This window comes from Vipera ursinii (assembly GCF_947247035.1).
Source record: "Vipera ursinii genome assembly, chromosome: 2".
Taxonomy (NCBI): domain Eukaryota; kingdom Metazoa; phylum Chordata; class Lepidosauria; order Squamata; family Viperidae; genus Vipera; species Vipera ursinii.
The window spans coordinates 191,631,690-191,657,962 of record NC_139513.1 but is presented as its reverse complement, the minus strand read 5'-3'; the positions used below and the strand labels follow the sequence as shown (position 1 = coordinate 191,657,962).

General features: G+C 40.1%; 1 protein-coding gene across 1 annotated transcript; it reads left to right on the top strand.

Moving 5' to 3' along the window:
• Positions 1 to 9,127: 9,127 nt before the first annotated feature.
• Positions 9,128 to 17,892, top strand: GPR162 (G protein-coupled receptor 162; the record flags this gene model as incomplete). The annotated part of the gene is made up of 4 exons (XM_083351910.1): positions 9,128 to 9,988; positions 13,211 to 13,400; positions 14,873 to 15,024; positions 17,320 to 17,892. 4 exons carry the CDS (start codon positions 9,128 to 9,130, stop codon positions 17,890 to 17,892), a joined length of 1,776 nt encoding a protein of 591 aa, XP_083208036.1.
• Between the last annotated feature and the right edge of the window lie 8,381 nt (positions 17,893 to 26,273).

The following is a 26,273-nucleotide window of genomic DNA, read 5'->3' as shown; positions in this document are numbered from 1 at the left end:
TAAAAGGGCTTGAAGGGTGAGTGACAGGTTACCTGTCCAGATACAAATAAATCTTGGAATGATTTGAAAAACATAATTCATATCCTGCTTTTTCTCACCGACTACTTTTCACTGATGTATGCATGACATTTTAGATTCCTATAAACAACATCCTGTTGAAGATGTGCATTTCCTCTTGTAGAAACACACTGCATATCTCCTTAAAAACCTCGCGTTTCAGTCACCATCTCTGCTCACCATAAAAGAGTGAAGTCTCTTTCTATCTGTTCATGGCCACAAAATTAGAACTTTCAGAAAGTCATTTACATACAAATACACACAAGGTTCATTCTATGCATTACACCACAGGAAATCCAGTCTCATCATTTTCCAGTTCTACATCCAGGCAAGCTGCATCCAATCTTGATTGCCTGAGTAGTATGTCCTAGACCTAGACTTAGAGGTGGTATTATTATTATTATTATTATTATTATTATTATTATTATTATTATTATTATTATTACTATTACTATTACTACTACTACTATTATTATTACTATTATTATTATTATTACTACTACTCAGGGCTTTTTTTCTCATAGAACGCTCAGAACGGAGTTCGGGCACCTTTTTTGGATGGAACCTTGTAGGGTAGGCAAGGCAGGTTGTATGACGTGTGAGTTCCGGCACCTTTTTCTTTTACAAAAAAAGCACTGCTACTACTACTACTACTTTTATTATTAATCTCCTGCTTGCTAATTCCTATCCTTTTTACTCGGAGGAAACCTATGAACAGTCTCACCAAGAACTAACTACCGACCAAAAGAGGAGGGTGCACAGCAAGACTGGAAAGCAGAATCTTCTTGAAGAAGTTCTTCCAGCCAAGTGTTTGGTTTTCCCCAAGCGACTTTTGTCCCCTGTGGATCCCTGGGGGGAAGCCTGAACCGAGGCCACACTCCGATGTAGACAGCACGTGGATCCACACAACTTCACCCTGGTTCTTTACTGCAGACTCCAGCAAGGTGCAAGACAGGCCGAGTCTGACTATCCTCTCTGGCCTCCCCGCCTTCCTCTTCCACTTGCGGGCTGCAAGCCACCTGTTGGCCCGCCCGGCCCACCTCCAACGGCAGCCCCTCGTCTTTGGCCGAGGAGGGGCAGGCCCGGCCTGGAATGCTCCCCTCCCCGCTTTTCCCTCCTTTGGTCCCGGAGGGACCAGATCCCCGGGAAGCCCACAACGGAAGGAAAGCTGCCACCTCCCGGGGGAGACGGCGGGGAGGAGGGACGCGAAGGAAGGGGACAGGCGCGCACGCACGGGCAGAGGCGGTGGAGCCGGGCCGCAGCCATTATAGCCGCCGCCGCCGCCGGGTGGGTGGGCGCCTTTTCCCGTCTCCCTCGCTGCGGGAGAGTCCCAGCTGCCTTTGCTCGCCCGCTGCTGTCCTCTCGCCGACTGCCGCGGGCTCTCTCTCGCCCGCTCGCTCGTCCTGCCCTGACGTGGCTGCCGTCGCTTCGGGGTGGGAGGCGGACGACGGCAGGCGGCGCGGAGAGCAAACGAGCGAGCTGCTCCCGGCGGCGGCAGCAGAAGAAGCAAAGGATGCTCCGGTCGCCATGGCAGCAGCAGCGGCAAGAGGTAAGATGGGTCCCCTCGCTCGGCTGCCTGCCTTCCTCCAGCCTCGCCGAGCCCGGCTGAGCGCGGGAAGGGGCGACTGGCGGTGGCGGTGCGCTGGCCTTGACCGGCGCGGCGGTCTGTGCATGGCGACTGTCTCCTCCCGTTCGCCTTGGCGTTCTTGGTCCTTTCCCTCTGCCCTAGCCTTACCGAGGAGACCGACTGTCCGCCATCAGGACCTGAACCTCCCTGTCCCTAACTTAACCTTCCTCCTTGTTGCCCCGGCAGCATCAGCCTTGCTCCCTTCTTTGCTCGACCTGAAAGCTCCTGGTCTGCAGGAAAGGGCAAAAAAGAAAGGGCGGGGGAAGGTGGGGTGGGGGGAGACTCCCAGGCTCAACTCCATCAATTTTCTCTCAGCTCAGACCTTTCTCTGCCCAGGCCTAGCAACTTCTTGGAGGCCACTGGCTGTTGCAGTTTGCTCAAGGGTAAGATCAAAGGCTAAGGCATTGGGGAATGGGAGATTAATGGGAGGAACCTCTTCATTTTTAGTGCCTGCCTTTTCCTAAGACTTGGGGAGGAAGAGGAGCAGCAGGGCCTCAAGTCCAACCTTATTAAGCTCCCTTGTTCATCTCCACCCTCCCCATTTCCGTGACTTGTTCCCCCTCATTTTTCCCCGCACCTTCCCCTTCAGTTAGAAGCCTGTGAGCTACTTGTTTCCCTAGTCACAAAAAAGTTCCCATCTGGAAATACGGCTAGGATAGTGGGAGGTGGCATTTAACAGGAAGCATGGGGTGGGTAATTGCCAGCAGAAGGCTTGCTGGAAACCAGGCAGCAACCGTATCCCATACACGAAGGTGGAAAAGGCAGGAAAACTAGGGCATATTTCTATAGCAGTTTTGGCCAAGTTGTGGGAAACATCAGCAAGAGAGAAGTAATAGCTACTCTTGTAAACTTGTATTTAATGTATTGAAAGAATGTGCAAAATAGCCCTAGAACTAACTCGTATCCTTATTTGCATTACCTGTGAGTGGCAGATACATGGGCTACCCAGGCTAAATATAGACCTCAGTGACACTTGAAAATGGTGTGATGCTGGACCTATAATAATTAGCAAAAGTTATGGAGCCAGGAAATACGACAAGAGAGAAGTTATTGCCTGTGTGATACTAACTAGGAACACACAGTGCGACAGGAGGTTGCCTCCATCTCCTATTTGCAGGCTCCTGAGATCCATTTGGTGGGCCATTGTGGGAGACTGAATGCTTCCTAGAGGAACTAGGCCTGGTCAAGCAGAACTCTTCTTATAGGCAGCTCCTGACCAAATAGTACTGGCAGCAATAGTAATCAAGGCCAGCAAGGTTGATTGAAGGCAGCATTTTAAAATTAACCTTTAATATGTTTGATTATGAGTAGCTCATGTTGTAATTCTCAAATTATGTCTATTTACATGATAGATTGTAAATGGATTGCTATCTATTTTGGGGAAAACAGATTTGGAGGGAAAGAGAGATCAAACAAAACCATAGCCCTAGGAAAGTGTCTACTCCCTTCTTTCTTATTCCATGTCAGGAAAGAATTTAGTTGAATGATGTTTTCCATCCAATAAATAAATAGGACAAATGCCTCAATGTGAGCAATACCTAAGACAGAATGCAGCTTGCAAGAGCTGAGCTGGAATGAGAACAATCAGCAGGCTTGAGAAATAGAAGCACCATCATGGTGGGAGCTTGGGACAGGAACAGCATGTGAGCCCTGAGAATTTATGAAATGAAAGTTTTAATTGAAGTAGCTTCTGTTACTTGAGGAATAAATGACTTGGCAGAACCAGGAGCTGCTGGTTATGGGTGGATCACAGACATTAATTGGGAGGCAGATTGCATTAGTTTCAAAAGTAAGGAGAAAGGAAGAGTTGAGGGATCCTTGGTGCTCTCTGCGCTTGGTTGTTTTCTTGCAGACTAGGTAGTTGGAGTAATTTTTTTTTATTTTTTATTTTATTTTAATTCCATTTATATCCCGCCCTTCTCCGAAGACTCAGGGCGGCTTACAAGCTTAGCAGTAGCCTTCATTCTATGTATATGCCTGCTTATTAGGGCTTTCGCCCCCCAAGCGGCATTATTACAAAGTCAGCTTAATTGCCCCCAACAATCTGGGTGTCTCATTTTACCTACCTCGGAAGGATGGAAGGCTGAGTCAACCTTGAGCCTGGTGGGATGCGAACCTGCACTAATTGCAGGCAGCTGGTGTTACTTAAGGAGGCATTAGCCCACTGCTCCACCAAGGCAGTGGAGGCAAATGTCTTCAAGAAAACAACCAAGCTTAGAAAGCACCAAGGATCCCTCATTTCAACTCTGGGCTACATATATTCTCCTTTATTGAAAGAAAGAGTTCTGCAATAGTTTAAAGTTCTTCTCCACCAGAACAAGAAATGCCATGGGGATAATCTGACAATGGTATTCAAGTGCTAAATGACATTAGAAGAGAAGACCACCACTGGATCATTCTGGAAGCCTCTCTATGTATGTAGTTCTATTTCATGTCTGCAGTTTGGGGAGTGCTGTTTGATCTTGCATTGTTCTTCCGTACCTTGGTCAGTTCAGTGATAAATAGCACCTATAGCAGCTATGTTTGATTTATTCTCTATATCCCTTCCTGATCTCATTTGGTTCCATTAATTGTTTATCTTCAGTTAGATTATTATAATGTACTCTAGGTGGGACTTTCCTTGAAGGAAATTCAGAAATTGTAGCAGATCCAGAATATGGTGGCCAGACTTTAATCAGGAGCCTCACAGCAAGAGTGTACTGTATGAAATTTGCTCTGGCAAAACTGCATTGATTGTCCATTAATTTCTAGATTAAAATCAGATTGAGAGCCATCACGGTCATGACCTACTGAGTGGTGGCATCGTATTTCTAGAATTTCTTCCCACTCCAAGTTTGGACAGCTCTTCTTCCTGATTCTGAAAGAGCTGGCAGATGTTATCTCAGAACTGTTGCACCACATCTTTCATAAATCCTGGAGTACCAGGGAATTACATGAGGATTGGAGAAGGGCTGATGTAGTCCCCATCTTCAAGAAAGGGGGGGGAATGGACCCAGGAAACTACAGACCAATCAGTCTAACATCAATACCTGGGAAGATCCTAGAAAAGATAATCAAAAAACAGATCTGCGAACAACTAGAAACAAACAAAGTCATAACTAATAGCCAGCTTGGGTTTGTTAAAAATAGATCATGCCAAACCAATCTTATCTCATTCTTCGATCAAGTGACTAAACTAGTAGACCAGCGAAATGCAATGAACGTAGTATACTTAGATTTCAGTAAGGCATTTGACAAAGTAGACCACAACCAACTCCTTGGTAAGCTAGGAAAAGGTGGAATAGACAAACCGTACTCAACGAGTAGTCCTCAATGGCACTATATCCACAAGGAGAGAAGTAAGCAGTGGTGTACCACAAGGTTCCGTCTAAGGCAGGGGTGTCAAACTGCCGGCCCACAGGCCGGGTGCGTCATGATGAAACCGCGCCCACCGCATTGCCAGCAATGGGGAGAAAGCTCCAATACGTCGTGCAACGTCACGTGACGTCATGAATTTCACATGTCTGGTCTAAGGCCTGGTACTCTTCAATATCTTCATCAATGACTTAGATGAGGGAATTGAAGGAGAACTCATCAAATTTGCAGATGACACCAAACTGACAGGAGTAGCCCATACCCTAGAAGACAAGCTCAGGATCCAAAAAGATCTTGACAAATTTGAACAATGGGCCCTATTCAACAAAATGAGTTTTAATGTGGAGAAAAGCAAAATTTTACATTTAGGCAGGAAAAACCAAAGGTACAAGTATAGATTGGACGAGACCTGGCTTAAAAACAGTAACTGTGAGAGGGACCTTGGAGTCCTAGTGGACAATCACTTAACCATGAGCCAGCAGTGTACAGCAGCAGCCAAAAAAGCTAATACAATCCTGGGTTGTATAAACAGAGGCGTAGAATCAAGATCACACGAAGTATTAGTACCGCTTTATAAAACCCTAGTGAGACTGCTCCTGGAATACTGCAGCCAATTTTGGTCACCATATCACAAAAAAGATGTAGAGAGTTGGAAGAAATTCAGAGAAGAGCAACTAAGATGATCAAAGGCCTGGAGACTAAAACATAAAGAACGGCTGAGGAACTTGGGTTTCGCTAATCTAAAGAAAAGGAAGAAATAGGGGAGATATGGTAATAGTATTCCAGTATCTGAGGGGCTGCCACAAGGCAGAGGGGGCCAGGTTGTTCACCAAAGCATCAGAGGGAAGGACAAGAAACAATGGTTGGAAACTGATCAAAGAGAGAAGTAACCTGGAATTAAAGAGAAGCTTCCTGACAGTGAGGACAATCAAACAGTGGAAGAGCTTATCCCCAGAAATCATGGGCGCTCCATCACTGGAAATTTTTAAGAAGAGGCTAGACATTCACCTGTCTGAGATGGTATAGGTTCTTCTGCTTGAGCAGGGGGCTGGACTAGAAGACCTCCAAGGTCCCTTCCAGCTCTATTCTATTCTAGTGATTTGTTTTAAAAAAGGGTGAAACTTCCCCCTCAGGACTTTGCTTTTCAGATTTTTAATCAGATAGTTATACCTGAAGTTATCTAAAGTTATATTCATGTTATTTGTGGGTTTTATATTGTGTTTTGTGGTTTAGCAAACTTTGTAATTGTAATTTTGTTTTTTTATTTTTATTGCCAACTGCTCTGCAGGCCAATTTTACTGGCAATAAGTAGGTTTTAAGATGAAAAATAAAGGTTAGATGCTTCCAGGGAGCTCATTAAAAAAAGCAGGAAGGTGATAGCTCTCCTTCCCAGTCACTCCCCAACAGCTAATATTTAAAGCTTTCTGCCTTTGGTGCAGAATAGAAACAATATTAAATATTCATTCAATTTGTCTAGCAATTTTTTTTAAAAAAATGTCTAAATTAGTGGCCATCATCACATTTAGTTTTAAAAAGAATTTAGTTCTATGCAGCCTAACTGCGTCCAAGTAATAATATTTAGAAAGATACAGATATTTGTCTATGCACATTTTTATATCATATATGATTTTATATATCTCTGTCACATCTCTCCATAAAAGCCACAATCCCTGTAATCTTTCTCTGCAGCAGAGATATCCTAGCCCTCTAAATCTTTTGGCTACCTTTTTGTACCAGTACTGTAGTTGAGATGCAGTAATAAAACTGTAATAGGCAGACTTTCATTATTTACAGTATTATTAATTATTATCTGTTGGGAATTTCATAGTCTGTCTTTCACTTTTTAACATTTCATTGATATTTTCATTTGATCTGTCGACCATGACTTCAAGATTCTCATTGCAAGATTAGATTCTGTTAATATTTAACTGAAATTTCAGATATTTTGCTTCAGTGTTTATCACTCTGCACTTACAGTACCCAGAATGCATCTCTCTTCTTAAAAATCCATTCAGTTTGGAAAGAAGCCTTTGAATCTTTTTGCAACCCCAAACCTCTCTTTGATATTAGTACCCTGAGTTATATGGTTAGCAACTTTACTCATTTAAATGATCAGGAGTCAGGGATGAGCAAGTAATTTAGGGGTCTCAAAACTTGGCAACTTTAAGACTTGTGGACTTCAACTCCCAGAATTCCTCAGTCAGTTATGCTGAGGGAAATTCTGGGAGTTGAAATCCACAAATCTTAAAATTGCCAAGTTTGGAGACCACTGAGTTAACTGCTTGTCCCTGACTCCTGATTATTTAAAACATATTTTTAAAATATTGATCACATATAGATCTTTGGGAAAAACCTTTCTTCCTTTTTAATATTTTTCCCTTTAATTCTATAGTTGTTCCTGTTTTAACTGGTTAATGCATGGGAAAAATTGATGCCTTAATCCAAGGTTGTTAAAATTGCTCAGTTCCCTCTATGCATCTATGTGGATTAAAATGGAACACAATTGACCAAAATGTTCTGGCTGAACCCTGTTAATCTATTATATTTTGGGCATTTTAAAGAGACTTGCACAGAACACTGCAATGGATGGATCAAAATTGCCACTCTTCATGACACATAAAATCTACTAGTTTGCCTTGCCTATCAGTCTAGGAGAAGATTGAGAGAGGTACTTAAGAATTAGAGGTTAGGATCCTTTTCCTCTTCACTAGATGCTTTCACAAAACTGTTTTGGTTTGAATTTTCTGGAGGTGCAAAGAAGCAGATTTCAATAGATCCTTATGCCTGGCATGTGGTCGAATTCAGTCTGCAGGCTTCAGTGTTGTATTGATCCAGTGTTGTGGCACAATAGTTTGTCTTCTCTATTAACTACTCATTTGTGTGGGTGGATGAATTGGAATGGTTTTTGTGAGTGCAGGAGAACAGACAGGAAAAAGATATCTTCTTGGTTTTTTTTTTTACATTTTTCCTTTTTCTTCTTTTTACAGTACAACTGGTTCTCTAAACGCTAACTGGCCAAGGAATATGGGGAAATGAAAACCTTTCCTGCAGTTGTTGACTGGATATCTATGGATTCCAAACCAGAGGACAAGGTTTGGGGGATAGCCAGCCCAAGTGCCTGGCAGAAAAGCAAAGGATATTGGTCGTGTGTGGTCACTCAGGAGTTCTCTGATCAACAGCTCAGCGGTGCCTTGTAACAGCCAAGATTTTCATCCTACTTCCAAGTGAACTCTTCCAACCCTATCCCCTGAAAACCTTTTGTTTAATTTTTATGCATCTTGGACAGGCAAGTAAGATTACTGACAGAAGGTAATTTTTGAAGAGAGAGAAAGGAAGGGAGCAACAGAAGAAAAGATGGCAACAGGAAAAAATATCTTTATCCTTTATTTATCTAGTTCTCTAAAAATGCACTGTTAACTGACACATGTTTGGAGGCAGCTTAATTTTTTAGAGGAAATTACAGCATTAATCTGAACTATAAAATGAATAGCACAAATATATAACACACCCCAAAACTATTATCCAAACCTACAGTAAATCTGCAATTAAACAGATCAGCAATTCAATACATGTAATATCAGGGGACCTTATATTTTTTTCCAAAAAAATCATATGGGACCGACATGTTAATAATCTTATATAGAAGCTGTTCAGTAATATTGGACTTTCCCTTTAAGAAAATATAGGAATCCTACAACTCACTGAAGATGCTAACTTTCCTTGAAGACAAAGCGTGTCTTCACAGCAAATAAGAGCAATTCAGTTTTGTGTTGTCATTTCCTAGCTTTTGCTCTATACAAATAATTTTTTCTGGAATAAAAACATTTTTCTTAAAAAAAAAATAATCAAAAGGAAAAAGAGATGGATCAGAACCATGTCATAGAAACAACATATGGATCAGAACAATGTACAGTAATAAAAAAAGTGTGAGGGGTGTAGGTGAAAAGAACAAGAAGGAGTGAAGAAAAACATTGTATGAACCTCATGGCAATAGCTAGACTTTTTTTCTGCATCCCTGTCCTGCTTAGGAGATAGCCACGGAAGTAATCATTAGATTCTCTCTTCATATCATAGGAAGGAGGCTGTACAATGAATCGTGGAAGTGACAGCAGCTCCATGGAGGAACTATCCAAAGCTACCCTGCACATTAACTCACTTTGGTGGCTGGCCTGTGGGCTTCTTGCGTTGTTAGCCAACTCCTGGATAATCTTGAGCATCACAGCAAAGCAACAGAAGCACAAGCCCCTGGAGCTCCTGCTCTGCTTCCTGGCAGGGACACACATTCTCATGGCTGCTGTGCCACTTACAACTTACGCAGTGGTGCAGCTGCGACGTGAATCTTCTGACTATGACTGGAACGAAAGCATTTGTAAAGTCTTTGTCTCTACCTATTATACATTGGCCTTGGCCACATGCTTCACCGTGGCCTCTTTATCTTATCACCGTATGTGGATGGTAAGATGGCCAGTGAACTACCGGCTGAGCAATGCCAAGAAGCAGGCCTTGCATGCTGTGATGGGCATCTGGATGGTCTCCTTCATCCTTTCTACCTTGCCATCCATTGGCTGGCATAACAATGGAGAGCGTTACTATGCCAGTGGCTGCCAGTTTATTGTCAGTAAGATCGGCCTAGGCTTTGGTGTGTGCTTCAGCTTGCTTCTTCTTGGAGGCATAGTCATGGGCTTGGTGTGTGTGGGTATTACTTTTTACCAGACCTTATGGGCACACCAAAGGCATCATAGATGCCATCACCAAAGAACAGAAGATGTTTCTTGTCCTTCTTCAGTTCACAACACTTTCAATGTGCCAGCCATCGTAGTAGAGGATGTCAGAGGCAAAAGAAGATCGTCACTGGATGGAACTGAATCTGCTAAGACTTCCATGCAGATGACCAATCTCATCAGTGCAATTGTTTTTCTGTATGACACACTGACTGGTATACCCATTTTGGTAAGAAATATCCCTTCCTATTTTTGACCTGTTGTTTTGGATGGTCTCTAGAAGGCATAAATCCAGTTATGAATCCTTAATTTCTGTTAGGACTGACATAACCAAAATCACTTTAACAAAGCAGTTTCTTCCACCTTTCATATACAAAGACATTTCCTGAAATAAGGACATTTAACATTCTGAAATAGAATGATAACAAGAGGATTTTGGATTATATTTCTAATCTAAGTGATTTTTCATTACCTCTTTAAAATTAGCCATTCCTGGCAAAAGAGCCCCTATATGAGGGAGATGGATGGTTAAGAAGTTTGATAGATAGATGATGGATGGATAGATAAATAGATAGGTAGATAGAATCACCTATAGTCTTCAGGAACTACTGTGTATATCAGTCATAGATTGTGTCCTTAGGTCCAGTTCGTAACCACGCACTACACTAAGGAGATACCAAATGCCTTAATAGTATTTCAAAAGGAAACTGTAATTATAAACCAACTGGCGGGGCAGGGGGTGGGGGTGTAATACATGGATGGCTTTGAGGATTATGCCAGGAGTAACACTGCAAATTAATAAAATAGTTAATATTACATTTCTTTTGATATTATGTAATATTAATCTCAACATATTTGATCTTTTTTTCCTGACTGGTTAAAAATTATAATTAGTGGCCATCTCTGGAGAGATCTGGGTATTTCACTCAAGGCTTTGGGGACTCTGGCACCACATGTGGTACCCTAGTGCCTTATCCGTGGAAGACAGGTCATCCAGCATCAAGGGGGGATACTCTAATCAAAATTGTGTTCTGGGTGTAGTAATTTATTTTTCATTATAAAAGTAAATAGATGTCATGGGTGGATAGAAAGGAAATACATGTATTCTGGGATGCTTTGGGGGGTAAGTGCCCAATCTGTCTTAATGTCTTTAACAGCATTCTGATCTCCTCTCAGCAATGCTGTAGAGCAGACGTGTCAAACACAAGGCCCGGGGGCCGGATCCGGCCCGCAAAGTGGTTTCATGCGGCCCCCGAAGCCATCCTGGAAACAGTGAGGGAACGGCCCCCACTGCCTTGGCCCTGGCCCAGAGACCCTCCTTCTGCCAGAGACCCTCAGATCTGTCCCACTTCTGCCCAGGCCCCCATAGGCACCCTTGATGCGAACGATGTAGAGCTGTCCACGCCCACCCAGTAGGCATAACGCACTCTAGCCATGCCCACCCAGTAGGCCACACCCACCCGGCCCCCTGAGGGCAACCGCAATGCTGATGCAGCCCTCAATGAAATTGAGTTTGACACCCCTGCTGTAGAGCATATCTTAATGAATTAATAGGAATCATTGATAATCCACTGTATGTATAGGTATATCCTTTTGAGATATATAGTCTTATTACAAGTCTGATGGTTTCATTCATGCTGGACAAAAATGCTTGAATCTTGGGGGCTATTTATTTCTATACATGTGTACAAGAAAACAGGGCTAGATGAAAATCCAGATCAATTGCTAGACCATCTGATTGAGATGTGCTAGATCACCTGTTCTTTAACCATAGGAATAATGAAATTCTTCTATTCTAAATCCTAATGCTAATGTGAAACAAATCTGAGCAGGTGGCAGCACTCAGCCAACCTTGGCAGATGGCAAAAGATAAATATTTGGCCAGAGGTAGTGCCTGGCAATGCCAAGAATGTTGGTTAGACAGAGAAGTAAAAGAAAACCTAGAAGAAAACTGTAGAAATTCACTTCAGTTATGTTGCTAAGAAGACTGCATGGATGTAGTATCGTTTGCTTTAAGATGCTTTAAGAAAACCAGGTGTGACCGATTTCTAAATTAAATGCTATAATAAGCGCTTTATGATTTCATTTTTTGAATTCCATTTTTTTTAAATGGACAGGTTGTTTTTCTAAATGCATGTCTCAGTCATAGTAGAAAATTAATTCCTGTATTTATTTCCAAATGGTCCTTGTTGTCATTTTTTCAGAAATTCCACACAGCCAAAAGATAGAGCAAAGACCATCCTTTATAGCTGTAGGGATTTTTTTTCACAATTTCAAGAAAAACCTGAATTCTGTTTTTTTATGCCATGGTTTTACAGATCACTTTTAATAGAATAAAGCACAAAATTCCTTTACCACCCATTGTTTTTGTGAAAGGAAATAAGGTCTTCCTTCTTAAGGGGGTAGTGAGAATAAAAAATATTGCAATTGTCAATTTCAATTTATCTCTGGAATTTTCAGCCACAATTCACATTTGCTGAATTTTTTTTCTCATTCAGCATAACAGAGCTGCCAATAATTAAAGAAAAATGCCAGCAAGCATTACAGGAAACATTTCTAAATAGATTACTGTCAACTGCTATTTTAGAATAATACAAAATATTTTTTAAAAAATACTAAGAGCATTTTTAGGGTACAGATATCCATGGAGATTATTTTTAGGCAATGATCCAGTGAGGTCACAAGCATTATCTGGTGCTTGTAACATCTGTGCAATCATGTGTCATACATCATTTGAGATAATAATGCACAATTGTTTAATTTTCGCAACAACTAACACATGCTAAATGCTAAGGGGGAAACAGTATTTTCTCCATAGAGATAACGATTGAATCCAGCAGAACAAATGAAAAGTGCAGATTTCTTTCATAAAGAAAGAATGCAGGAAAAAGTCCAATGACCAGAGTCACTGAGTTATTAGGCTTTTCTGTAAGGCAATTATGCTGGCCCTTTGCTGATGTCACTTGATCAGCTCTTGCTGTTTATTTGATGATAGCAATAATGTGCATTATCTTCTTTAAAAAATAATAAAAATGTTGTAATAAGTTGCAAGACAATAGCCAGTGCATACTGAAATTATTTTCTAGATGTACGATTTCAGCTTCTGCATATGGTGAACTAGCCAGGAAGCTGTTCACCAAAAAGTATTTGCGAGCATTTCTCTTCCCTCGTAATGCTGGAGTAGAAAATAGGCAATGATGTTTAAAGTGTTTTAAGGTTAGTTGCATTTGCCACAACAGATGTTTATGTTTAATTGTGTTTTCACTGATTACACTGATTGGTTTTTGGGAATGTTCCATTTGCAAAGCCTGTTTATCAGTTCTTTGAACGTTAGAACAATACGAGTAGCATTCCTGTTTTAGCTGTCTTGAGAAATTTTCTGATAGTCTCTGGAGTGTTCTGTCAACTATGCTATTTTACCCACACCATCTCTTATCTCTCCTTGTCTTAGGTGGTAAGCTTCTTCAGCCTACGCTATGACACTGCTCCCACCTGGATGGTGCTGGCAGTGCTCTGGTGCTCCATGGTGCAGACACTGCTACTCCCATCATTCATCTGGTCCTGTGAACGTTACCGGGCAGATGTCCGGACTGTCTGGGAACAATGTGTAGCAATAATGTCAGAAGATGATGGGGAAGACGGTGAGCAACCTACCCACCTCAGTCTTTGCATAATATATTGAGCAAGTCTCATACTGTGGAGAGGGGGGAGTAATCACAAGCTTCAAAGGATGAAGTATGAGATCAGCGATCAGAATTAGGTATCCTGTCAGGAGATTCGTCAGAGGAGCGGTTATCTTTTTATCTGTTGCAAATTTGCATATTTTAGATGGTGTTTATGTGTCTGTATTAATTCTCACAGAGTACCAACTTAAATAATTCCTAAAACTGCAATGTGCTCCACAGAGGAAGATAAAACAGTTCCTTACTTTGTTAGTTTTAAGGATGAGGGCTAATGAGCGGTATTAACAGTTTGCAAGAGTTATTGGAATCTTTATACTCATCCCCTTCAGCATGATATGCACAATTGTTTTCTTATCCAAACCTGTCATTTCCATATCCAAGACAGGGAAAGGAAGGCGGTAGGACTAGAGAGTAAATTCTTATTCCTAGAAGCCTGGAGGCCAGTCCATTTCTGCAATTATAAACAGTCTGGTACCAAAATGTTGCTGAAACCAAATTGTGGAACATCAATTGATCAGATGACATCAGCTAATATTCAGATAAAATATCTGAGAGATCAAATTTACACAGTTGCTTTTTTCGGTAACTAACATTAGAGTTCTAATCTAGAATGTGATTCTAAACACATTCAAGACAAAATCCTTATTTCAATTTTTCCCCAGCACATACCCTGCAGGTAGTTGTATACTGAGTCAACTATCAGTTTTGCTCTTAACTCCATACATTAGTTGTATGCTTTTAAACAAGCACTAGATTACCACAAGACTGGAAGTAGAAATGCTGTCTCTGCATTTCTGTTGCTCTTAATAGATCAGTACCAGATTAGGACATTGTAGGCCTCTGCCTCTGTCTGATGCTTCATCCCATGGTCCTTCCCCAAACTGCTGAGTTGCATGTGCTGATTAAAGGTTATGAATGATGCTAAGCCTATAGGTATCTTCCACAACCAGCTCTTAGGCTGGATTTGGACATCCAGTAAAATTGCAGCATTAGTCCTAGTAGGAAAAAAAGTTCACATTTGAAACAAATGAGACAAGAATTACCTCCAACTGTTGAACCCAAGAATCATTTAAGCAGGAAATCAAGGAACTGAACATAATCCAGCGTATTAGCTTGTTTATTTCTAGATTTCTCAGCACCCTCTTTAGCATACAGAGCATACCTTTTAACAGCACTGAAAAAAGAGATCAGAATAGATCATGGGCTAATTATTGCAAGCTATTAACAAAAGCATGTCTGTACTATGAAGTACAGCACAATATAGACTCAGGACCCTAGGTAGGTAGAATATTTTTTGGAAACCAATAACATATCATAGCCACAATGACTTTCAAATAATACCCTGCCATGTCAACAGGCAGGTGTGATTTCTCTATGGTGAGGACTGAGGTGTCCCTGAAAGGGGTTTTTACTTCTCTGTTCTCCGTTAGATGGCGCTGGTGACGATTATGGAGATGGGAGGATCTGCAAGGTGCGATTCAATGCCAATGGTGCTACAGCCATGAAGCAGGATCCTAGGGATGCTAAGCTGCTGCCGGTGCACCATATGCTGTTGCCCCATGACAGGGTACATTATTTGCAGGTAAGCTGCTTGCTCTGAGTGTTACACCTACCATATGAATAAAGAGCCAACATTGTTAGCAAAAATATACTGAACTGACGATTCTAGTCCACCTGCAACTATGGAAGTCACTGGGTGGTTTCAGCCTAGTCTTGCTATTATGGGGCAAAGTGGGAAGAGGGCTTACTTTGTACATCACCATGAGCACATAAACAAAGAACAGGATAGAAACCTGATGCAAACACAAAAAAATTACACTTCTAAATATACGCACATGGTCTTCTGTTAGACTGAATCAGTCCATGTACAACAGGTCAGTGTCGTCTAACCAAGTTTTCTAAGATTCAAAGTACTGTATTGCAACAACTCATCATCCATTGTATTTGGGGACAAATTTATAATACGGTAAGCTAATAGGGTAAATTGGATTGAGAGATTGGCCCAAAGACACTTAGTAGATGTTATGGCTATATAGATTTGAACTGAAGATCTTCTGTTCTAAGTAGAACTTCAAAATACACAACATTGATCTTAACTCCAAAACTAGATTCTGCTTTTGACTTTACAATGTATTGGAGGCTTTTGAAGAAGACAATGGATAGCCATTTGTCTGGAATGGTATAGGGTCTCCTGCTTGAGCAGGAGTTTGGACTGGATGATCTCTGAGGTCCCTTCCAATTCTTCTTCTGTAATCTGTAACCTACTTCACAATTAGAGACATGCTAAAAGCTAAATGGGACTTTTTTATTTCTGAGAATACAGAGGCATTTAAACTTATTAGTTTAATGAATATACATAGTTGACCTGTTTTCTAAGCTAGTTGTTTTCATAAGGGGGCATTAGTAACTAACCAAAAAAGAGTATTCCCAGTTTGATGCCAAACTGTTATGTGATAATTATGGGTGTTTCTTCATGAGCATCTGGAGGGGGACATTTAAATATAGAGCTTTTTTTTAAAAAAAATTGTAGTTTGTAATCCACACACCCTCCCATCTGTTTCTATATCTCTTGTAGGAATATGGCACAATTTTCCTCCAAGCAGCTGAGCTATAGGCAATAATTCACGTTTGTGTGTTTAGTGAACATCGTGGGAGAAAAACAATTTGGAGGTTTAGGGATGAGTATTTGATGTAGCACTGCAGGGAGATACGGTAGAAGCTTTATTCGCTCTACTTAAAAATGTAGAAATGAGTCGAACTGGGGAGCTGCTTTTCTAATTATTGAACATATTGGAAGATTAACATTCCAGAGTAATGTGGATATGATGGCTATTCCAGCTTTCCTTTTATAATTGAATTTTATGCCAAGAAAAGGGGTATCTGGGAAAACACCAAAGTACCCCATCTGGACTTTTGTAAAATTCCTTGAGACTATGGATTGCAAAATGAAGCTCTTAAATAAAAGCACCGTTAGAGAATGGTGGTACAACAAGGTACTTCCCCCCCATTTCCACAAATATATAATATAAGAAAGCATGTATAGTGAAAGAAAGAAAGAAAGAAGAAAGAAAGAAAGAAAGAAAGAAAGAAAGAAAGAAAGAAAGAAAGAGGAAGGAAGGAAGGAAGAAAGAGGAAGGAAGGAAGGCAGGAAGGAAGGAAGGAGGAAGGAAATAACATTTTTGTAAAACAGCATTATGAGCAAAGGATGCTGTTTGTTACATTCACATAAATCAGGGGTCCCCAACTCCCAGTCTGGGCCGCAGCCTGCCAGCAACCGGTCCGCACAAACAAGCAAAGCCCCCATCCACAGGATGCAGGCAGCACACAAAACCACACCCCCTCCAGTCCGCAGAAAAACCTCCCTCCACATAACCGGTCCCTGGTGCCCAAAAGGTTGGGGACCTCTGACATAAACAAAGAACAATTAGGAAATTCAAATAACAATACATTTCAAAGCAAATGTATCCGATAGGAGCCTTCTCTGATTTTCTCCATCTTGAGATGGCTTTTGCATGCTGAAAAAACAGATACACTAACAGTCTAATTGCATAGGAAAAAGTAAGCCTGATCTTTGCAATTAGTGGGAAGGCATTGGAGTGATTAACGAATTCTTGAGAATCTTTTAAGTTTCATAGTATTAACATTTGATTAAAGACAATTCAAACTTAATTACTTTAAACACTTTACAATGTATCCCTTATGATATTTGCCTGTGAGCCATCTGGGACTTGTTATATAAAGAGAAGGGAGGAATATGCTAAGTGGCTCAGATTTCTTTCATTTAGACTCCTAAAATGTTTAAGCTATTGGACATTTCTATCAGTGGAGAACAGTCTATATTCTTTAGCTGCTCTTTCTCCATTAACTTTCCCTTCAGGTTCCTATCTCCCGGAGGATGTCTCACGATGAAACCAATATATTTTCTTCCCATCGTTCAACTCCTTCCTTCCTTCACAAGTGGTCCTCATCTGATGACATTCGGGTGGCTGCTCCACACAAACATGGAGGACCCTCCAGTTTTCTGCCTCCAGAGCTCCGTAGCTGCCATCACCGTCGACATTCCCCTGAGGATGAGTTCACTACACTTCGGCAGTTTCTAGAAGCCGGAATGGCTCGTGGACATGGACCTGGCTCCAGTGCTTGCTTCTTCCGTGATGAGATTACGACCTTTATTGATGAAACACCGGCACCCTCCCCTCACAGCACTCCACGTCATTCACGCCTTCCATTCTCAGTACAGCGTGAGAGGCACCATTCCCTAAACGGTGCCGAACTAGAAGGCCCTGACAGGAATCAACAGTGTTCACTGACTGATGGTGAAAGCTTGTACCTCTGTGCTGGAGAACAGGGGCCTGGCAAATGGACCATGGCAGCTCATGGGGCACAATCCTTGCAGGAAGTCAGCCTACACAATGGCACCAAAGGCAATAGTGCTGCTGTGGATTTTTAAGGAAATCCCAGAACTCAAAATTTAGGCTCCCATGTTTTTTCTTGATACTATAAGAGGACAGGAGTTACGCCATAAGGGAACCTGATATGGAGGGGAGATTAGTAGTGAGAGGGCAGAAAAATGTCACAGCTGGAGAGCGCAGTGGCATCCTGCTCTCAGTGGACAACTGAGTCCAGACCACCATAGTTAACTGAGGGCACTTTTTGTCTGCTCCCTATCTTTGGTAGCATTGTTAGCACTATACTTTTCACACCTTTCTTAGCTCCACTCATTATGAGGAAAAAAATCAGTGTGGTGAGAAGGAATATATATATATATATATATATATATATATATATATATATATATATATATATATATATATATATATATATACATACACATACATACACACATATATATATATATATATATATATATATATATATACACATACATACATATATATATATATATATATATATATATATATATATATATACACATACATACATATATATATATATATATATATATATATATATACACATATACATATACATATATATGTGTGTGTGTGTGTGTGTGTAAGGCATATTCCATATATATGGAATGTCACATGTGTCTGGTTTTTGTTTTAGTGTTAATTAATCATGTTTTTGTGCTATTAAAGTGATTCAGGCTACAAACTGATATGTAGTTAGCTGGGAATTAGTGCCCCTAAAAAATTACAGGACACACACCACAAAGGTATAAATGAGAGTGCTGCCATCAAATGTTTAGTAAATCTTAGCAGGACAAACTGGGAAGAATCACCCTCAGCTAACCTTACCTACCAATGAAGTGCATTAAATGTGAAAAGAGGAATCAGTGATCATGAAAGTGTTTATTAAGCATTCTAAGATTGATTGATTGATTGATTATGGGCCATCAAGTCACTGTTCACTTCTAGAGGCCAGTAGCTCACAAATAGTACTACAACAGTTCTTACAATGGGTCTCTTGGAAAGCATTACCATCCATACATTACAGATGAGGAGGGCTAATGGGAGAAATAAAAATATTCAAGAAAGAAATGGACAGTCACTATTAACAGGCTGATGAAAGCAGGATTTCATTAGATCTTTGACAGCTCTCTTTTATCACAGATGCCATCATGAGCAGAACTAGTGCCAAAAACTGGAAGAAAAATACTATAAACAGCTGAACTCATCTGGGTTCATATATTCAAAGTTTATTTTTCTGCCAGATCTATCCCCAGAGGGTAGTAGTTAATTCAGGGGAAAGAGAAGAAGGGATTTGCCTAGTGCTGCATTCACAGTTGAAGTATTTCCAAATGATGCTTTTAGTATGCAGTTAGAAATTTATGAAGGTGAAGATATTGTTATTTCCCATCGGTCAGTTTTCCATGTTTCCTACAACTATTTTTACCAAAGAAAATGCATTAAGGAAAAAAAGATGGAATAGTGGCACGGTGCCTTTTGACTGATACTACCTAAGAGACAACCATTTGGGGACACTGAGTATGGGTATGTCATGGCTTGTTCACTCACATTTTGTTGGTAATGGGGGAACATATATATGTGATCCACCTATGTTGTACCAGATGGTAGCAACTACCTGATCTTGACTGATACCCCCAAAAGCTAAACAGAGTTGGATCTAGTTAGTAATTAGATAGAAAGTACCAGGAAGTGCTAGTAGGCTAGACTGGGAACTCATAAAACATCCCAGAAGGCAGCTTTTGTAAACTATTTGATTCTTATTCTTTCTTTTTACTTCTAACAATCTTGATCTTTAGTCCCTTCAAACAATGTCATGGAACTTGGTTTCATTTTTTTTCTTTTCCCCTTCTCACAAAGTTCTTTAAAACTTGAACAAACCTCTTTTGTAAATCCAATATAGGAAAATTATCCGGGTTATTCTTTTAATTAAAATGGATATACAAATAACAAATTAAGACATCAGTTGTTCTTTTGTATGTCCAGTGGAATATCATTCTTGTAGCCTGTCATTTTTAAATCCACTTTCAAATCGGTCTCAATCTTGTCAGACAGAACCTATTCCTCTTCCATACCATCTATTCAACACAGTCTATCTATAATGACAGACACACTTAAAATTAACTTCTCCATCATCCATGGTTCAAAAATACCTTTCAAGGTATCCAATGTTAATTTTTGCTTCATTCTGTAATTGTTAGTCAAATTTGAGATTTCTCCTTTAATTGTAATTTTTAGTTTCCTCTATTATCCAATTTTTTAAATCTTACCTCGAAAGTTCATTTTTGGAAGAAAAAAAAATCAAAACAAAAGCATTTGAGGGTGAAGATTCTTTATTCACCCTCTTGCTGGTTATTCCCCCTCCCCCCTTTTTTTTGTACAGTTTTGAACTTGTAGTTAAAACTTCTTTTGATAATGATTGAAGGAAAACTGATCTGATGTGTAAAATCTGTTTGATCCAAAGGTCCCTAACAGCTAAAATGAAATTAAACGAACAATTTCTGACAGTGATTAGAAAGGACGTATATGGCCTTAGGGTCCTTAGTATCCTGCAACCATGGCTTGAGCAAGGTGACTATTTTTTTGTTTCCCAGAACTCTCAACCCACCAGACACTGCTGTCTTTGGGTCTCCTTGAGGTGAGCAGATCTCTGGAGCACTTGTGGGTGATCACAAGTCCTCTCCTTGAAGAGAAAATATCAAAGAGCCAGTGTACAGTTCTTCCTTCTGCTGTGGTTGTTGGCTCCACTTTTTGCAGAGCCATTTTCAGGCTGTCATTTCCTCCTCGGGAAGTCACAAATAGCCCTTTTTCTGAGCAGATGCTAGCCAATCACCACTCTATTTTTTCCCCCTCAGATCTACAAATTGCCTAATCACTTCTACATTCTTTCCTCTCAGCCATCCATTCTTATCACCTAGCTAGCATTAATACTTTTTCCTCAGAACTGCATTTATTTAGAAAGTTGCTAAGTTTTCTCCCAAACTAACCTGATTCTACTATTACCAATATTCACTGGGACATAACCACCATCACCAACCCATAGGGACAACAAGTAAATGATATAGGTTTATTTTTTTCTAATATACATTTTATTTGCAATTCACAATGAATTCTGTAATTGTTTTCATTAATTCCACACAATCAGGCTACCTTCATTCAAATTTATTATATCCTTCCCCTTTCTCCTAGTTTCACAGGCACATCATTTGCCTTTTATCAATTTCATTCAACAATGCACGATCTGTATCATTTACTCTACAAATCACAATGTTTCATATGCCACAGTTGTCACTAGGTAGACCCATAATTACTGATTTCTACCATTATTGTGGCTTTCACATAAGCTTTCAGATAATGGCTTGTTACTAATAAAATAATGTGTTCCAGTCAGTTTAGGCTCATTTAGGATAGTATGCCACTAATATAATCAAAGCCCAATTTTACTCCAATTCATACTATTCCAAAAATCTATTTGATGGATTTTTAAATTAAAGACTATCTTGCAAGTCAGGAAACTGTTACAGTTCCTCACAGGTCACCAACTAAGGGATACTGACTTAGTTTACCAATGCCCACTCAGAATGTATAGGGGTATCAAAGTTCTGTCCACATTCTTGATACTTCTGGAGAGTATTTAATTTGAAACACCTGCAACTGGTCTTAAGAGTTAATGCAATGCATATTTTAAAAGACAGAACTTCAACCACACTGTTGTAGTCGCCATTTTGACTTTTTTTTGACCATGTCACATGGATACCTCCTACTTAATTTCTACTCTAAGCATTTTCCTTGGCAGATCAGGAACAAATTGTCTGCTTTCCTCAGCCCACAACATGTAAAAAACTCAAATCCATTGACCTAGGTGCCTGTTTTTCACATGGTAACGAACTGACTCATATTTTTAACCTGTGGGTGGTAAGAAAAAAACTCATGTTAATCCAGCTGTAATATATTGGAAGGGAGATAACTGTGCCTATGGAAGAGAAATTCCCATTTAAAAAATGACAGCTAACAGACAGCAGTCAAACTGAATCTTTTTACATATTCAGAAAAGATCTTAGTCCTGCTAAGAGCCTCTCCCTCTCTCCATTTCTAAAGGGCAAAACTTAAAAAAAAATGCATGAGATTTTCCTGCCCAAACCCAGAAATGCAAAACTTAGAAAACCTTACGTATACCCTAAAACCGTGATGGCGAACCTATGGCACACGTGCCACAGGTGGCATGCAGAGCTCTCTCTGTGGGCATGCGCCCCATCGCCCCAATCCTAGGCCTTCAGCTGGGTTTTATAAAACCTTTTTGCCTTAGGCCTCCGCCGCCATGTGCAAAAAAAAAAGTTCAATCAATTTCAACTTCTTGCGGGAAAAAAAGATCTCGCAAAGTTGGAATTGATTGAACTTTTTAGTCCCACCCAGTCTGCTGTTACCACCATAGCCATGCCCACCCAATTGGCCACACCCACCAAATGGGCCATGCCCACCTGGCACCCGACAATACATAAGTGGGTTTTGGGTTGCAGTTTGGGCACTCAGTCTCTAAAAAGTTTGCCATCACTGCCCTAAAAGTTCAGGGGGTAGCTGTACAATCTTCTGCTCAAGGAGGATTTCGACAAGAATTTTGGAGTACAAACAAGAAATTTATTTGGGAAAAAGAGGAAAAACACACAGATGTAATAGTTACGCATACAGAATTGCAAATAAAATCCATAAAGCTAGTTCAAATGTGCTAGACTTGCATGAATAATTCAAGTTCCAGAATATATATAAAAATGCATTATAGAGAAGATGAACTGAAACTGGGCTTTCTGTTGGATGGCAAGCTGTTAACATTTTACTCTGCTGTAAAGCACATGTTTTATGGTGTTAAAGTCACCTTCTGAGGAAGAGCTCAGTTACTTCATTGTTCCAGCTGGTGAAACAAAAACATATCTATTAGTTAAACCCACTTTCCCGACTGCCTTATAGGTAAATGACAAAGCAGTTGATGGTAAGTTTCACTGATTGAAATATTAGATCAAACAGTGATAAACTGGAGGTATATTTTGGGAAATAATAGCTGAGTCCTGCTCTATTTAAACTCCTAGCTGGGTTCAACGTATCTGGGAGCACCTCTACTTTGGTTGAAACAAGCCAAAAGTCAGGGATTTGTCAGAGAAAACTGACCTTCTGCTACATACAGCTACAATAAGAGTCGCCTTTTTGGTGAGAGATGCAACATATAAATTTGATAGATAAAAAATCCTTAGCAGGAAAATCCTAAGTGGCTATTCCAAAGAAACAAAGAGATAAAACATTATGTGAAAATATTTGATCTTAGGCAGAACTAACTTCTCCTGGGACTTTGGCCAATATGGCCTTTCTACATCAGTATCTGTCATTTCAAAATGAAAGTAGCTGCATCCGTTATTCAGAAGGGAAATTAAATAAATGGGAGGTGCACAACGGTGAGGAAAAAGGAGAAGTAAGGAAATACATTTCAGGAAATTCCTACAGGGAAGGCATACCGAAGATGGTGAACACAATGGAAATTTTGCTGTTTTGAATATTGGTGGTAATGTCACAACTTTTCTACTAAAGCAGGGTTTTTTTTCTGACAACCTCCTCAAAACGTCTATTGTAAAGGTGGAAAAACTGCACAAAGGGGCAATCAAAATAATTAAAGAATTGAAAGAACTTTCCTACGAAAAAGGTTAATGCTTTTTTGACAGAGAAAAAAAGATGAATAAAAGGGGACACACAAGAGAGGTATATAAAATAGAATGTATTTTATTACATTGGATTGAACTGTGGTGTCCTTGTTCTCTCTCTAAGCTTTGCTGTTAGCTTGCAGTTGTTTCATTACCTGACTAGGTAACATTATCAGCGCTGGTGATTGTGGGGTTTGCTCGTTTATATTCATTGCCCTCTCTGGTAGGTCCTTGATTATGCAATTGTTTTCTGCTTCATTGTTTGGTGTTAATCTCTGCTGATCTGGGGTATCTGGTTGCTGGAGCATATGTGTTCTAGTTTTTGTTATTGTTTTTCTGAATAATGTGTTAATGTGATTTATATTTATATGTCTATTGATGCTAAGCTTCCAGGAATTCCCTAACACTTTTGGATTTGTCTTGGTCTAGGATGCTCACAATTTCCCAGTTGAAACTATGGATGAGTCTGCTAGTTGGTGTTCTTAGTAATATTTTTATTAATTTTTCTACAGAACATACAGTACATAAAAAACTAACCATCAGAAAGAAATGTAAAGAAATAGACACAGAGGTGCAAAAAGATAAAGAAAGCAAAAATATAAACAAAGACTAACTTCTGACTTCTGATATTTTAAAAAAAACTTAAACATTTGTTAGTTTAACACTCCAGCATAACGTCCCTTTTCTCCCAAAAAGTTTTTTAATAATAATAATAATAATAATAATAATAATAATAATTGCAAATCCATATAACATAATAGCAACCTAGTCTTACTTTGGATAGTGAGATGGGCAGAATCTACATTTAATAGCTAAAGAAATAATTTGATATTTTCCCCATTTTCTGCACAAAGAGGCTTCCAAATTCCAGATGAATTTCTTCAGTGACTTTCCTCTCAGAAGAGCCATTAATTTAGCCATCATGGCCAGTTCTTTAGTAAACATTCTTCTACTTTAGGTATCACAGGTTCGTTCCTGCATTGAATATACAAAAGTCTTGCTGTTACTGCTAGATGGTATTGATGGATGCACTCTGCTAATTTTCCACCTGTCTTTCCTACATAGTGGCTGTTACAGTCTTTACATTGTACGTTGTGGCAAACTCTTTCAAAATGGGGTCATCCAACGAAGCTAAATGGCACAAGATTCAGAACTGATTAAAAGAAGCATTTCTTCACAAGTCAAAGGATGACATTCACGGAAAATGAAAAAGAGATGCAGAGATATCCATCAGAAGATTCTTTTTAGAGTAAGTAGTATTATGCAAAATACAGAAAGAAATAAGAAAGTAAAGGTATCTGTTCACAGAAAAGGAAATATGGCTACATATTATATTTACTTATATTTCATATTTCTAAACTGCCCATCTCCCTCAGAGAGGGCCTCTTTCGCACCAAATTCTTCCCACGTCTTTCTGTCTTTGCAAACCATCCTTGCTTCTGTGATGTCCACACATTAATAATCTTTGATTCTTTAAACTTCTCACTTCTTTTTGAGGATGTCAATAACTCTACATGGTCAAAGTCTATACAGTACAGCCACTAGGAATCAACAGTGATTTTATGGCACGTAACTGATCAATCATCAACTCTTTCCAACCATCACTTTCTAGTCATTCCCCATTTTCTTGATCTGTGCATTCTTCATTCAGATAACTATTTTGCAATTTAATCCTCTTCATTTTCTCTGCATAACTAATATATGTCAACCAGCTTCTCTTCTACGGGTCACTCACTCCTGTGCTCAACCCACACTCATTCATTAGCCACTCATTCTCGACTATAGTATCTGTGTCAGACAACAGCTCTGTGTATGTATTAGGAGACAAAATAAGGGGAACAGTAAGTTGGCTTGTAAGAGCTTCTGGGACGTGGTGGCTCAGTGGGTTAGGATGCTGAGCTTGTCGATCAGAAGGTCGGCAGTTTGGTGGGTCGAATCCCGAGTGCCGCGTAACAGAGTGAGCGCCTGTTACTCGTCCCAGCTTCTGCCAACCTAGCAGTTCGAAAGCACATAAAAACGCAAGTAGGAAAATAGGGTGGGAAGGTAACAGCCTTCTGTGCGCCTTTGGCATCTAGTCATGCCGGCCACATGACCATGGAGATGTCCTCGGACAAGCGCTGGCTCTTCGGCTTTGAAACGGAGATGAGCACCGGCCCCTAGAGTTGGAAACAACTAGCATGCGTGTGTGTGTGGGGGAACCTTTACCTTTAAGAGCTTCTATGTTAAAAAATTCTACCTTGCATTGAACAGCATGAAGTAAAACTCAGCTTTGATTGAACTTGTGGCATGACCTCAGAAGGAAGACCAAGGTTGTTCCTCTGTACAAAGCAGATGGATGCAAAAATTACAGGTGGATTCATTTGTTAAGTATACCTGCGTCTGGCAGGAATAGTGTTGGGCAGGCTTTTGACTGAAAGAGTACAAGAAGTATCAGTGAGCAAAATTCAGGAAGTGCAGGATGACGTTAGGCTGGGCAGGGGGTGAGCAACATACACTGTGGGTCTGCTCCATTATATAGTATGGAAGTGAGTGGGTTAAGAGAAATGTAAGTTGAGCAAAGCAGGAATGGAGTTTTTAAGTGTGCAAATGGTAAAACAAAAAGAAAAAGAAAAGAGAAGGTCAAATCCACAGTACTGCAGGTTTTTCTCCAGTGCATCCCTGTTCAGCTTCCAGGCCAGGGTCAACCAGTGCTTCCACCTGCTCCGATACCACGGTCT